Below are 16,185 nucleotides of genomic sequence, written 5' to 3' on the forward strand. Positions count from 1 at the left end.
GTATAAATCTAATTTTAGGAATAAAGAAGTTTTGGGTTTTAAAATTTTCAATTCCCTTAATTTCAAGAGAAGTGCCATCCGCGGTTGAAACAAAAGATGGAGACGAACTTTCAAAATATTCGAAAAGAGAGGAAATATTTGGAGACATATGAAATGAAGCACCAGAATCCAAAAGCCAAGAAGTTTTACCTAGAGGAGAAGTAGACACAGCGGCACCGAAGATAGCTCTCTTAAGAAGGGGTTGAAGAGCTTTCACAATTTGATTTAGAGATAGAGCTTCATTTATAGATTCCTCTTTTTGTGGTTAAGATGTGGTGGCCATTGTGAGTAATTTCTTCCTCTTAGGACAAACCGGTTTGATATGACCCGGCTCTTTGCAAAAGTGATACACAATTTTGCTATAGTCCTTCCTTCCCCCTTGACCACCTTGATTTTGACTTTTGAAATGAGGAGGTTTATATGTCCTCAAGTTGTTTTCGGTCCTAGAAACGACATTTGCTCCATTACACTCATCTTGATTTATGGGCATTGCAAGAACACTTGGATTTTGCTTATCAATGTCTATATGTGTTTCCTCTCCACTTAATTTGGTAATGACGTCTTCAAGAGGGGAGAGGTGAAGGGGGATAGGAGATAAGATCTAATTTGCTCAAACTCGGGCCTTATCCTATTCAAAAAGTTGAAAAATCGATCTTCTTCAAGTTGTTTATGACAAAGCTCTATGGTTCTTCCACTCCACTTAGGTTCGAGCATAGCAAGCTCATCCCAAATGGAAGAGACAACAACAACAACAACAACTACGCCTTCATCCCAAAACAATTGGGGTCGGCGATATGAACCAAAAAAAAAATCATTCTTGGTCTTTCACATGAATCCTTCTCCTCCAATCATTTCTATCCAATGCCATGTCCTCGGTGAGGTTCAAAGCATTCATATCCTTTCCTATCACCTCCATCCATGTCTTCCTAGGCCTACCCCGACCTACAACAAACAACAACAACAACTACGCCTTCATCCCAAAACAATTGGGGTCAGCGATATGAACCAAAAAAGAAATTCATTTCGGGTCTTCCACATGAATCCTTTTCCTCCAATCATTTCTATCCAATGCCATGTCCTCGGTGAGGTTCAAAGCATTCATATCCTTTCCTATCATCTCCATCCAAGTCTTCCTAGGCCTACCTCGACCTCTTTTAACTAATATATTTTCCCATTTCTCCAACCTTCTTACTGGAGCATCATTAGGCCTTCGCCGAATATGTCCAAACCACCGTAAACGATTCTCTCGCATCTTATTTTCAATGGGTGCAACACCTACCTTCTTACGTATCTCCTCGTTCCGAATCTTATCTTTTATTGTATTTCCACACATCCATCAAAGCATCCGCATCTCAGCTACACTCATTTTTTGAATATGATGACTTTTGGCAGCCCAACATTCCGTACCATATAGTAAAGCGGGTCTAATAGTCGTCCTATAAAACTTTCCCTTCAACCGTAATGGCATTCTACGATCGCACAACACTCCAGTTGCACTTTTCCATTTCATCCACCCAACCTTTATCCTATGATTTACATCTCCATCAATTTCTCCATACTTTTGAATGATGGATCCCAAATATTTGAAATAATCATTCACCGGTATTTCTTGCTCACCAAGCTTCACTACACTCCCATCACTACTTCGTTGCTTACTAAACCGACATTCCATATATTCAGTCTTACTCTTACTCAACTTAAAACCTCTAGCTTCCAATGTCTGTCTCCATAATTCTAACTTAGCATTAACCCCAGCTCTAGACTCATCAATCAAAACAATATCATCAGCAAACAACATACACCACGGTACATTTTCTTGAATTGATCTCGTAAGCTCATCCATCACTATCGCAAATAGGAAAGGGCTTAAAGCAGATCCTTGATGTAACCCAACCGTTATCGGAAAATTGGTTGTCACCCCTCCACAAGTGCGGACATTGGTTACTACTCCTTCATACATATCTTTTAACTAATATATTTTCCCATTTCTCCATCCTTCTAACTGGAGCATCATTAGGTCTTCGCCGAATATGTCCAAACCACCGTAAACGATTCTCTCTCATCTTATTTTCAATGGGTGCAACGCCTACTTTCTTACGTATCTCCTCGTTCTGAATCTTATCTTTTATTGTATTTCCACACATCCATCTCAGCATACGCATCTCAGCTACACTCATTTTTTGAATATGATGTCTCTTGGCAGCCCAACATTCCGTACCATATAGTAAAGCGGGCCTAATAGTCGTCCTATAAAACTTTCCCTTCAACCGCAATGGCATTCTACGATTGCACAACACTCCAATTGCACTTTTTCATTTCATCCACCCAACCTTTATCCTATGATTTACATCTCCATCAATTTCTCCATACTTTTGAATGATAGATCCCAAATATTTGAAACAATCATCCACTGGTATTTCTTGCTCACCAAGCTTCACTACACTCCCATCACTACTTCGTTGCTTACTAAACCGACATTCCATGTATTCTGTCTTACTCTTACTCAACTTAAAACCTCTTGCTTCCAATGTCTGTCTCCATAATTCTAACTTAGCATTAACCCCAGCTCTAGACTCATCAATCAAAACAATATCATCAGCAAACAACATACACCATGGCACATTTTCTTGAATTGATCTCGTAAGCTCATCCATCACTATAGCAAATAGGAAAGGGCTTAAAGCAGATCATTGATGTAACCCAACCGTTATAGGAAAATTGGTTGTCACCCCTCCACAAGTGCGCACATTGGTTACTACTCCTTCATACATATCCTTAATTATACTAATGTACTTGAGAAAAACACCTTTCTTCATCATTGTCCACCAGAGAACGTCTCTAGGTAACTCTATCGTATGCCTTCTCCAAATCAATAAAAACCATATGCAAATCTTTGTTCCTCTCTCTATTTCTCTCAATAAGTTGTCTAAGAAGATGTATAGCTTCCATAGTTGATCTTCCAGGCATAAAACCAAATTGATTCTTCGATATCATGACAACCTTCCTCAACCTAGACTCAATCACCCTCTCCCAAAGTTTCATAGTATGACTCATGAGTTTTATACCACGATAGTTTGTGCAATCTATAGTTATCTCCCCTTGAAGAAGTGTTAGCGCTCTCTTTTGGAGGTAATACTTATGGGATAAGTTTCTAGAAGTGTAGATCTTCTCAAGCTACTCCCACGCTTGAGAAGCCTTTTTAAACTTTATAATATTGGTGTTGATTCTAGTTTCAACGGAGGAGAAGATCCACGACAAGATCTTGAAGTTCTTCATTTCCCACTGCTCATGTTTTTTGCTATATTTTTCAAGAGCCTTGGTTCTTTCATCTCCTTCAAGAATTTTGATTTCTCCTCTTTCAACCAAAATAATTTTAGGCTCCGGTTCCGGAATTGAGCCTTGAGCATAACCCCAAGGCCCTTTTCCTTTAATATAGGCTTTCATATTTTCGTCCCACACGTGATAATTGGAGCCATTGAGCTTAAAGCTAAGATAGAAATGAGAGTCATTTTCAGCCATTAGAGAGATAAGATGAGAGAAAAGAATACGTACCATAATGAGATTTTAAATCTTGTTGTAATCTTCTAAAATATTGGACGAAGAGAAGTCTTCATGCCAATCACAAGAAAGTTGAAGGCATGCTTTTCAAGGCACTCAATATTGTGAATAACCGCAAGATTTTCTTTCCCAAGCAACCTTTCTCTGATACCATGTGAAAATCTCTATAAAAAGAGATTTTGTGTATTAACACAATGCTAGAAGCACGAAGTGCACAAAGGCATGGATACAAATGCACAAGAGCATAAAAAAATATCAACTTCAATATATTGGGTCCCAAGAGGGGCTTTATAAAAAGCATCAGAAAACTAGAAGGGGAGCACCCCTTTATATACATGTTGGAGGAATTGGGTTGGGGGGGGGGGGTGCGCTCCAACATATATGTTGGAGGGGGCTCCAACGTATGTGTTGTGGGCCCCCCAAAATTATAAAAGATAGAAAACAAAAAACTAAAAAAGGAAAAACTAAAAGAAATAAAATTATGAAAAAATACAGTCATATTCTCAAATGAGAATATGCGCAAAATGAGAAATGACCAAAATACCCTTTACCGGGTTTGAAAAATATATATATATATAAGAATATATATATAACAAGAATGTTACATTTTAACACAAACCTCATTCTCTAAATTAGAGCTTGAAAATATTAGGTCTGAGTAGAGATGACGGAAGTCTCATGATGGCAGGAGCTCATGCTAGAAGCAGCAAGGAGGCGGATTCCAAAGGTTCTTTGAGAAGGGCATGTTTCACTCTAGGACCATTTCCTGCAGTAGCCGAGTGGTGTGGAACTTTATGGACCCATGCACATGGAGGGGTCTGTGGTGACAAACAAAGCAAAAGGAGTGGATACAGTAAATAATGAAGAGGAGCAACCTTGCTGAAGGAAGCTTCAGCATATTGGGTATTCACTAGGGCCAATCAAGCGCCCTATTCCTTGACGACCTAAAGCAACATGTTTCTTTGTTGGAGATTGAAGTTGAACAGGAGGCAGTAGTTAAGAGGTGCCACTTTCAGTATTGGCTTTTTCTTAAGGCGATCATCATTTGTGGAATGCTATTGCTGCCTCTCCATGGAATTGCTTTCCATATTAGATATCAGTTTTTTTTGGCAGTATGAGAAAATTTCATAAAGCTCTGTCTATTGGTATCATTCAGTCTATCTGGGTAAACATAAACAATGCTTTGGTGGTGACTTAATCTTTGAAGATAAATGGCGTTCCACAGTGAAGGAAAGATATGCTATTGATGTCTCTCTTTTCAACTGGTATTGGAGAGCTCAATGAAAAAACAGCTCGGCTCAATGAAAAAACAGCTCGGATATTTGGAATTGGTGGATTAAAACTCTAGAAGAATTTAAGGACAGAAGTGTTGTCAAATTAGGCAATGGTGATAAAGGTGCAAACTGTTGGTTTGATAGCAGTGTTTTATCCAAAATGAGAGTTTGATCAATGGAGAGTTTCATCTTTTTAGGCATATACTTCTGGTTCCTTGGGTAAAGAGGAAGGGTAAGAGGTGGAATCAGGTCTGGAAATGGTGGCTTTTTATTGCATGGTGGAAAGGATCAGAAGATCTGAAGACAAGATAAATGGTTCATTTTTCACAGAATTATGCTGTATCGTCTTGTTTGCTTGGGACAAGTGGGATTAGCTGGATTGTTAGTATTTAAATTAGGGCAGCAAGACATCCTTTTTTGATCTTTTTTGTGCCCTTTCTGCTATATTTGCTTTGATGACCTCTCAACATTCTTTCAATGAAAGTTTAACATTCCTTTCTGAAAAAAAAAGGAATGACCTAGTTAGTTGTGGATTCACATATGAGTTGCATCAGTTTTGTCATTAGTAAGTTGCCTGTATTTTAACCAACCTCATCTTAGGATCAACCTAAGACCAAACTTATAACCATGTTCGACCATTGATGCATGTGGAAGAAACCTTGAAAATATTGGAGGCATAAAGATTTGGAGGGAGGCACTAAGTGGATATATAAAAGATTATGGTGTGATTTAGTGTCTAGTGCAATTAAATGCATGTGTGTGTGCATGCACATGCACATTTGGAGACATTGCGTTCGCAAACATTGCCATATGATTGGTTCTCTTTACTGATTTCAGCTTCGTTCTGTAAAATTTTAAACAGATTATAATTCTTTTTTTCACTTCCTGTTGTGCATAATTTAAAATCATGCTCTCCTACTTACCGAGTTTACTTTCCCTTTTTATCCAGTCTGGACCCTTGCACTGTTCTTTATCATAGTTATCCCAAGAATTAGTTCTTACTCCTTCGTGTTGCATATTATGTACTTTTGATCACTTGGAAATTGGAACTTTTTAAGTTTGATGTAATATGACTGTCGCAGGAGGTTGCTGTTAAGAAATTCCTGGACCAAGATTTGTCAGGAGATGCAATTCAGCAATTTAAATGCGAAGTAAGGTTCCAATGAAACATTGACTCATATGCTTTATCTGACATTATGCTTATGCAACACATCATTTTGGTGTTCTTGTTTTATGGCTAATTATAAAAAAAAGAGGCAAGATAATTAGTGCTGCAACATGGTCTATTGGTGCTATGTCTTACCTTGTGATACAGCAAAAGATGCATGTGCTTCCATCTTGAGCCCTATAAGTGCAACTGGTATTTTGCAGGTGGAAATCATGCTAAGGATGAGGCATCCAAATGTTGTACTTTTTATGGGGGCAGTAACTCATCCTCCAAATTTATCAATATTAACTGAATTTCTACCAAGGTATTTACCGTCTTTTGATTTGCATCATTTTTTTTGCCTTATTTTGAAATAGAAAAGTTTGAATTAATATATTGCTTAACCATGAAAATTATGCCATTTTTATGCAGGGGGAGCTTGTTCAGGTTTTTACACCGTCCAAATGTTCAAATTGATAAAAAATGCCGTTTGAAAATGGCTCTTGATGTGGTATAATAGAGTTGTAGGATTTACTACTTCTGATTGATTCATAGGATTATTTAAGTTCATGCCTGACTTTTAGGTATTCTTTTTGCAGGCCAAGGGAATGAATTACTTGCACACAAGCCATCCTACAATTGTGCATCGGGATCTGAAGTCACCAAATCTTCTTGTTGATAAGAATTGGGTGGTTAAGGTGGGTCCCTACCTAGGCATTGGAAGCTAAAAATTAACCTCATGTTGTACAATGATCAATGTCCTATTTTATCCTTTACAATTCACAGAATGTCTTGTCTAACAATGTTATATATACTTTCTTAGTGTGAAATCTACAGTTTAAGTCCCAAACTTTTACTCCTAATGAATGTCTTCCAAACTTTTCTGACTTTTCAAATACCTCACAAACTTTAGCCTGGGTTAAACATGTTAAAATATGTGTACTCATACACATATATGTATGTTGAAATATAATCCTTAAATGTACATATATATATTTATATATATATATAAAGATACGTATACATACATATATATATATATATATATGTATACGTATCTCTATTTATATATATATATATATATAAATATATATATTTTCTCTTCCTAAAATACCCTCAAGGGTATTTCTGTAATTTGTTATTTTACGCATATTCCAATTGGAATATGCATTGTAATTTCTTTTATTTTTGTTTTTTTTTTTCGGTTTTTGTACCATATTGGGGGCCTCCCAATAGAGACGTTGGGATCCCCCAACGGTCACAAATGTGACCGTTGGGGGCTCTCCAACGTCTCCTTTGGGAGCCCCCAAGGTGGTCCCTTTGAGAGTGTATATTAGGGGCTCTCCCCTTTGTATTTGGTACTCCTTGTAGGAGCTTATGCTCCATTGTATAGGGTTATTACCCTCTTCTTCCTTTTTCCTCAATAATATTCAACTTATGACTTTAAGTCATATTTACCCCTTTTATGGGTTTATGTATTAGCACATGATGTGCTTGTGTTGTTCCATTGAGTGGGTATATTCGCACTTCGTGTGCATGTGTATGGGTTCATTATTGAACCTAATGTATTCAAAGTCACTTTCTAATATGGTATCAGAGCTCGGTTGAGATCGAGTTGCTCTTTGGTGCATCGGGAAGCGTGGTATTCAAGAAATTTTTAAAGAAAAATGGTGAAGTATTCATTTCTTTCTCTTTTCTTTCTTAAAGTTATTCGGTATGCATTCTATTTCTTTAAGTATTGTATGAAGAATTTAATATGTTCTTTTTTTATGTGTACTCTTTGTCATTATGTCTTTTTATAAAAATTTGAGTTACTTGATACTCTATTGAATCTTTTTCGTATACATACTTTTTCGTATGTTTTTCTTTGAAAAATTTTAAATGATAACTTGTTTGGCGAAAAATTAGATATATGATTGCTCAAAACTTGCTTTAATGAGTCGGTAAAAATTTATGACCATTGGAGCTTTGAATTTATATTTTAAACCTAACTTTGTTTATAAGAATACCTTTTATATGAATGGTAAGTCTTTAAAGAAAGGTATGTTAAGATTAAAATGTTTGTGAGGTGTAGTTTTTTTGAAAATTGCTTGACATATATGAAAAATTCCTTAATAAGTTTTGATTCACTTTCCTAATGTGTCCTTTTTATATGAGCAACATTTAATTAAGAAGGTTTTTTTTCCAGTTGAATTAAGTTTTAAAATGGTCTTATGGAATATGGTGATTTTCTTTGCATCTTTATACTCTTAAAAGATTTTTCAATTTGATTTAAAGAGCTTGTCTCATTTTAAAATTTATGGTCTTCACTAATGTTTGTTGCGTACTTATTGCATTAGGAGTTGGTAATAATCTATTAAGTCATGTTTTTTGATAAAACTTAAGAGTTTTGAATTTTTCCTCGATAAATGTTTAATTTTATAGATTTATGCCATAATACAATCTTACTTTATCATAAGGTTTTTTAATAAATCTATTATTCTTCTTTGTTGGGATTTCTCCCACTTTAGTGGAGTTTCCCCCTTCTTTGGGAATTTTGTGTGTTTTTTGAGCTCTCTTTAAGGAGCCTTTCGGTCCTTATAATCTTCTTGTGAGTATATACTTTTTTATGAAGATTTTATGGTTGTTGTGAGAAGATTGGTTGTGAGCATCATTTTTAAGTTACATTAGTGGATTTCATAAGATTTTCAAACTTCACCATCTTTATGAATGCCTATATTGGCCTAAGTTTGTTATTTGCTTATTCAAGATTATTGTCATTTAAAAATCTTGCATTGCATAAAAGTGTATCTATTATCATTTGGTGTGCATTTAATTGCACTTTATATCTATCATAGTTGAGGCTTGTTTTTGACTTTTTGATTATTCCAAATCGGTTCTTACGCATGATGTTGCTTAATATTTCATAAATTGTGTTAGTTGCATAATAAGTCTTTTTTGTATAAATGACTTCTTTTGAAGATTAAGCATAATTCGGATTTATGCAAAATTGTTGTTATAAAGCATATTATTGTGATTGATTATATTGGACCTTTGATTCAATTTTTAATCGGTCCTCTTTTCTTTGAAAAATGATTCCTAAAGTGTTTATTGCCTTTTTGTGGCATTTATATTTGTCCATCACATGTTATTTAATGCATCATTTGTTTGGCCTTATTATTGTTTTATTAGAGATGTTTGTTGAGGTGAGTTATGGGCACCTCGTGTTATATCATTCTAGATTGTCCACTTGTCATATTATAGATGGTTGTTGAGGTGAGTTATGGGCACCTTGGGACTCTAAAATGATTTGTTATATGATCTCTAATTATGAGTGTGTCACTCATTTTTTCTTTTTTGGCCATTGATCTAATGGATGCTCTCATTTATATGTAAATGTGATGGATATATGGTGTTTAAAACCTTAAATGTTTTAAGGTATATTAAAATCAAGGTTTTGGGGATTATTGCCCAACCTTTTATTGTTTATGAATCATATGAGTACATTTGCACATTTATGTTTTGTGCTTTTGTGCACAAGTGTTCTTGGTGTGTGTATATTTACACATTTATTCCAAAATGATATTGTTATGGGTATTCTTTTTGAAGAATATTGTTTCAAGGTTTTATTTATATGTTTGTCATTACAAGTTTTATTGCCTCAAAAGTCTTCTCTTTTTATGCCCCTTATCTAAGTGTCATCATATATAGACAAGAATTTTATTACACCTTCGTGTGTTGGTAGCCCTTTGTTGGCTTTTGCTCTCTTGGTCTAGTAGCTGAACACACTTGTCTTGAGTGTTATTTTATGTAGACAAGGCACGTTGATTCACACCATGGTGTGTAATTTTAGTCCATGTTGGCGTTTGTGTCCTTGTTCTAGTCGCTGAGATGTATGCCCATGGTTGACTTATTTCACTCATTTCAAGTGTCATCTTATGTAGACAAGAGATGTATTGTGTTTTAGCCCATGGTTGGCTTGTTACTCTTGTTCTAGTAGCTGAACATACTTGGTTTTGAGTGTATTTTTACGTAGACAAGAGATGCTTTTGGTCCATGTTGGCGTGTATTCTCTTGTTCTTGTCGTAGATGCACTCATTTCAAGTATTATTATATGTAGACAAGAGGTTCTTTTGCACACCTTTGTGTGTGTTTTTGGCCTTTAATGGCATTTTTTTTATTCTTGATCTAGTAGCTTATACACTTGATTTATGGGTTTTGGAGGACTAATGAGGTAGTTGTTTGTAATGGATGAACTATTATTGAAATTTGCAAAATTTCATTCATGACTTGTGTTTTAAGATATTCAAGTGAATCATATTTTTGATATGCATATTTTTAAAATCAAGTTGATTTTTTGGCATTTAATCTATATATTAAGTGCTTATGGTTTTTTGGCCACTTTTGTATGCAAAATGTGTTTTTTGTCAATTGAGTGAGATTTTCCTAAATGGGTAAGATTCTCTACTCAAATAACACTCTTCGTTTTGCCTCGTAAATGGATTTAAAACCTTGTGAACTCTTTGTGTTTATTTTGTCTAAAGTTTGCTTGGAGACTTCGTTTCTCTTGTTTGGCACTTCATTACATGTTTGAAGCATGTTCATTAATGATTTCTTTAAGTATTAATTCATTTCATGATAATATATGCATATGCTCTTTATAGCCTTTTAGGATCTCATTCAATAAAGCATATGTAGCTTATGCCTCTTCGTAGGCTTACTGTGGTGTCCCTTACGGGACCATTATGTTATTCCCCATTATGGGGTTATGTTTGTCTAATGTTGGACCTTATGAATGCATTATGCATTCTTGCAATTCATTTCCGTATAATTTGCTTTCGCTCACTCTTTAACATGATGTATGATTTTGAAACTTTGGTTTTCTAAATTTACTTTTCATGCTAAAATAATTATCCTATCATGTGCTTCAAATTTCTATGCATAAGTTATATTTTTGCACCATTGTTTTGCGGATGTGTCATCCGATATGGTTTCAATTAAGCTTGTTAGAAATGTTCCATTTGAGTAAAGTGCAAAGATATGTTTTACTTGTTTCTTTGATGTTATTCCATAGGACCTTGGAGATAGGATAAAAGGAAGTACCCTAGATGGATCAGGAAATGAGTTCACCATTAGAAGGCAATTGGAGGAAGGCATTTACAAGATTCAATAGCATCCTTACCGAAGCCTCTTGGAGTCTTAACTCTTTTTTCAATCTTTTCGTTTCTCCACGCAAAGCTTGAGGGGGGGTGTTAAAATATGTGTACTCATACACATATATGTATGTTGAAATATAATCCTTAAATGTACATATATATATTTATATATATATATATATAAAGATACGTATACATACATATATATATATATGTATACGTATCTCTATTTATATATATATATATATATATAAATATATATATTTTATCTTCCTAAAATACCCTCAAGGGTATTTCTGTAATTTGTTATTTTACGCATATTCCAATTGGAATATGCATTGTAATTTCTTTTATTTTTGTTTTTTTTTTATTTTCGGTTTTTGTACCATATTGGGGGCCTCCCAATAGAGACGTTGGGAGCCCCCAACGGTCACAAATGTGACCGTTGGGGGCTCTCCAACGTCTCCTTTGGGAGCCCCCAAGGTGGTCCCTTTGAGAGTGTATATTAGGGGCTCTCCCCTTTGTATTTGGTACTCCTTGTAGGAGCTTATGCTCCATTGTATAGGGTTTTTACCCTCTTCTTCCTTTTTCCTCAATAATATTCAACTTATGACTTTAAGTCATATTTATCCCTTTTATGGGTTTATGTATTAGCACATGATGTGCTTGTGTTGTTCCATTGAGTGGGTATATTCGCACTTCGTGTGCATGTGTATGGGTTCATTATTGAACCTAATGTATTCAAAGTCACTTTCTAACAAAACACATATCCCCATAGAGCAGCTTCCTTAAATCTTTATATCGAAAGATAAAAATAAATAATATACCTATTTCAAATTCTATCCTTTTATATGACCCTATTTTTACTTCCTGATTGTGAAGAGTAAACCATCAGCAAGTAAATACCTTCCCCTATATGATGCCCTTTGGCACTCAGAAACAATGAAATACCAGTATGAAAAACAATTTCCTGTTGATATATGCACCTCTGTTGCAAAGTTATTTTTTGTATGCTTCACATGTTAATTTTTTCACACATTCAATCCTGAGCTTCATAATTGCCTATTATGGAACATATATATGACAAGGGACAATTCAGCACTGGTTCTTGGATCTCTTTAGTAGTTCACATTAATTTTATGAAAATCCTTTTCTAGGGACACCTCATCTTGGATCCATCTGACTCATACCCAATCTCTGGAGGATTGTAGGCTCGTAGAAATAAACAACAAACATCAGGATGTTGTGTGCTATATCTGGTAGTCTTATTCCATGGATAAACAAGAAACTAAATTACCATAGATATGTCCAAACACTAGCAGAAGCTGTGGATGTGTAGATTATGTGGACTGACTTATTTTCAAGTCCACGCCAGTAGCTATGTCACATGGGTGCGGATGCGGCTGCGGCTGCGGCTGCGGCTGCGGCTGCGGCTGCGGGGATGCGGCACTTCCAAAAAACCCGGGTGCGGGGGTGCGGCAAAATTAAAAAAATAAAAAATAATATATATATATATATAACCAGTTTTTTTTTTGCTGGTGTGTTTGTTTGAAGACTTGTTACCCACAGTTCTGCTTGTTGTTTACTTTGGCGCAACGGGACAAAATTGATGAACCGAAAGGATTGGCAATCTGATCCACCCAGCCTGCTGCGTTCTGCTGACTGTCATGATTCAATCATGTCTGAAACTCCCTGGTCTTCACGAAAAAAAATATAAGCGAAAGGTTTGATGTGGTTTGTTGGAGAGAGAGTCTGGCCTACGACTCCACCGCCACTGCCACGCCACTGCCTAGGGTTCTTCAAATTTCATTTTATATACAGTTGCACACAGATCTCCGGTCTGGACTTTGGATGACAGCTAAAAGAAATTTATTGGATTTGACATGGAAAAGAGACGTCTACACCAGGCTACGGCTAGAGCACCCATCTCGTCAGGAGAAAAGTGAATACTTATAGCCAAGGCTACCACCACCATTATCATTTATTATGGAGATAGAAAATCCTTGACGAAGAAAGATCTAGATGGTTGAAGGATAAAGACTTCAAAAGGCTCTTGAATTTTGGTTTTAATTTTTGAGGAAGATGGATCATCATTTCCAAGTTAACAATATGTTTTCCAACGCTGCGAATTCATTGTTTGGAGGCAGGAATAGCATGGGATGCCAACAAATCTCGTCAGATGTTGTGGACACGAGTGCCCCTTTATAAAACAAGAGCAGCAGCAACAAGCAGGCATCCACGCTTCGGCTGTTCCGTCCTTTCATTCTCTCGTCACTACCTGCAGGGATCCAGCAAGGGGTGGGGAGAGGTGAAGAATTTGAAAGTCCTCGTCAGGGAATAGGCAACTCTAAAGAGACCGAAGCTATCAAGGCCAAAATCAAAATCAAAATCCAGCAAGGGGTGGGTCCCGCTGCACGGTCAGCTGTCAGCAGATTTTTTTTTAAATTCCGCAGCCCATTTCATAGGACAAAATTAAAAAACAAAAATCAAGAAATTGGACCAAAATGACCCTGGGTGCGGTCAATGCACCCAGGCTCGGGTTGACCGCACCCGCATCGCGTCGCGTCGCGTCGACGCGGGTGCAGCACCTATCTGGCCAAATCCCTCTGACATAGGCCAGTAGGGATTTCATAGAGATATCTTCTACTTGAATGCTCTCTTGAAACAATCAGTTATCTAATTCTTGATTTTCACCTATGTCACATGGGTGCGGCGTAATTTCAAAATTTTTAGACACGGGGACTCGGCTATATATATATATATATATATTAAATATATATATATATAATTATATATATAACAATAAATTAATAAGATAGCACTGGCCATATGACTGTGCAGACAGTCTGGCTATATATATATATATATATATATATATATATATATATATTAAAAAAATATAAAAATTTGTTTTTTTTAGTTTTTTGCCCTAAAAATGGACGAATATAGACTCGGTCAAAGTTGACTGAGTCTATAAAGTGGATGGACTCGGCCCAGGTGCGTTGACCGAGTCCGACACCTGTTGATCGAGTCCGCCCCGTGTCCGAAGCTGCACCCGTGTCTGCACCCGTGTCAGGGCGTGTCGACGCGGGTGCATCGACACGCTAGCCGAGTCCGTGTGACAGATTTTCACCTTTTTTTTTGAAAAAAAATTAATACACCTTTAAATTTACACATTGAATCAGCTTCAAGAAATCACAATTTCCCTTCTATTATCAAAACAGAATGTCTGCTAGGTTTTTACCTGAAGTCATTTTATGTCCATGTTATTTCTGGTTCATCAGTTGGTATAGATCAAACTGATACTTTTCTAATCCATCTAGCAATTGTTCCTTGCTTTCTGCTGCATATGAATCCTAATTAGAACCAAGATACACATGATACCAATCAAATTGATTTGTGGAATCTAAAAGTTCGATTTTGGTGGCTGATACATGCTATGAATAACTTTATTTTCTGTTCAAATTTTTTAACATGTGCAGGTCTGTGACTTTGGCTTATCACGTCTAAAGCACCATACATTTCTATCCTCAAAATCTACAGCTGGAACAGTACGTGTTTCTTCAAACATTAGCATCATTTTTACTTTGATCTTCAGTATGCGCTTTGTTGGGCATCATACTAAAATTCTGAGGCTCTATGAATTAAATTTGTACCTATTGGAGAATGAGCATGGTCTGTCACCACGGTTAATTTGTTTGAATCTGTCATGGTACATAATTTTGGTTTATTGAGCATTTTCTCACTGCAACTGTTGGAATATGAACATGAGGAACTGCACTGAGCTTTCCTTTTGCACATCTGCTTTTCTGCTCCTGCAAGTGTGCTTTATAGATTTTTAATATGTTAGGATTTCACTTTTCCATAAACTTAACAATACTGGAAGTTGAAATCTTCACTGTTAAACTGCAGCCTGAGTGGATGGCACCAGAGGTGTTACGGAATGAACCATCCAATGAAAAGTGAGTGAAACAACCAGGATATTAATAAATTCATTTATTTGAGTTTGAGATTATATTTTTCTTTTTAAGAGCCATGATTGAGCCTTTGTCTTCTCAGATGTGATGTCTATAGCTTTGGTGTGATATTATGGGAGTTGGCTACGTTGCGTATTCCATGGAGTGGGATGAACCCAATGCAGGTTGTTGGTGCTGTTGGATTTCAAAACAGACGCCTCAATATTCCAGAAGATGTCCACCCAATGGTTGCAAACATAATACGTGATTGTTGGCAAAGGTATGTTAGGTTTGTGTAGATGGAATATATCACTGCCTGAATATATATAGTAGAGTGAGAGATAGAGTTGTGGCAATTTTTGTAAATTATTTTCAATGCTTGATCCTTTAATGGAGTGCGTGATCTGTTAAATAATTTAGTTCTGTTTTTGTAGTGATCCAAGTTTGCGCCCTTCCTTTGCCCAGCTTCTGGCTCCTCTTAAGCATCTTCAACAGCTAGTTGTAGAATAGTTAGCTGTGCACTGTGCAGTTGGCTTAGAGAAGGGGCGTGTTGTCACTTGACTCTGCGTGGATTTCGATGCAGTAAGGAATCCAAATAATCTCAAGAGGTTTTAGCAGATCACATAGGAGCTGATGCTTGAAAAGCATGTCTGCATCACCATCAAGATTCAACTGTTGCAGATGGTTCTGTTTTTTTTACCACTGTGCGAAGCATGGTGGAACAGTGAAACATGATTGCTAGAGTGATGTAAAAAGTGGTGGACGCAACACTAACAAAAAATAATAATAATAAATAAAATGTAGTGGTGGGAGGAAAAGAGACATGGATCAGAGAAATTGAGAGGAAAAAAAAAACGAGGAAAAAAATGATGGAGCCAGAGAGCTTCAAAGTGTATACAGGTCAATCATGGGTATTTATTTTCTTGAAAATTAGCAGAGGAATGCATAAGTAGCATCCCTATGCTTCAAATATTTATTCAAGGTATCAGATCACAGTATGTACAGTTCAAATGTGATTATTGTTTTCATGAAAAATAGCATAGGAATGCATAAGTAGCAGTCCTATGTTATAGATA

At 36.2% G+C, this 16,185-nt stretch overlaps 1 protein-coding gene across 1 annotated transcript in view; it reads left to right on the top strand.

Moving 5' to 3' along the window:
* The window catches only part of LOC149815054 (serine/threonine-protein kinase EDR1-like), a 133,651-nt gene extending 117,466 nt beyond the window's left edge, over positions 1-16,185 (top strand). The window contains exons 7-14 of the mRNA XM_089988684.1: positions 5,954-6,022; positions 6,243-6,343; positions 6,451-6,529; positions 6,618-6,716; positions 14,636-14,704; positions 15,066-15,115; positions 15,213-15,389; positions 15,544-16,185. Coding sequence (XP_089844810.1) covers positions 5,954-6,022; positions 6,243-6,343; positions 6,451-6,529; positions 6,618-6,716; positions 14,636-14,704; positions 15,066-15,115; positions 15,213-15,389; positions 15,544-15,619 — 720 coding nt within the window. The 3' untranslated portion in view covers positions 15,620-16,185. The remainder of the gene's footprint in view (positions 1-5,953; positions 6,023-6,242; positions 6,344-6,450; positions 6,530-6,617; positions 6,717-14,635; positions 14,705-15,065; positions 15,116-15,212; positions 15,390-15,543) is intronic.

Source organism: Nuphar pumila, chromosome 15 (genome assembly GCF_984573655.1).
Source record: "Nuphar pumila chromosome 15, dmNupPumi1.hap1.1, whole genome shotgun sequence".
Classification (NCBI taxonomy): Eukaryota; Viridiplantae; Streptophyta; class Magnoliopsida; order Nymphaeales; family Nymphaeaceae; genus Nuphar; species Nuphar pumila.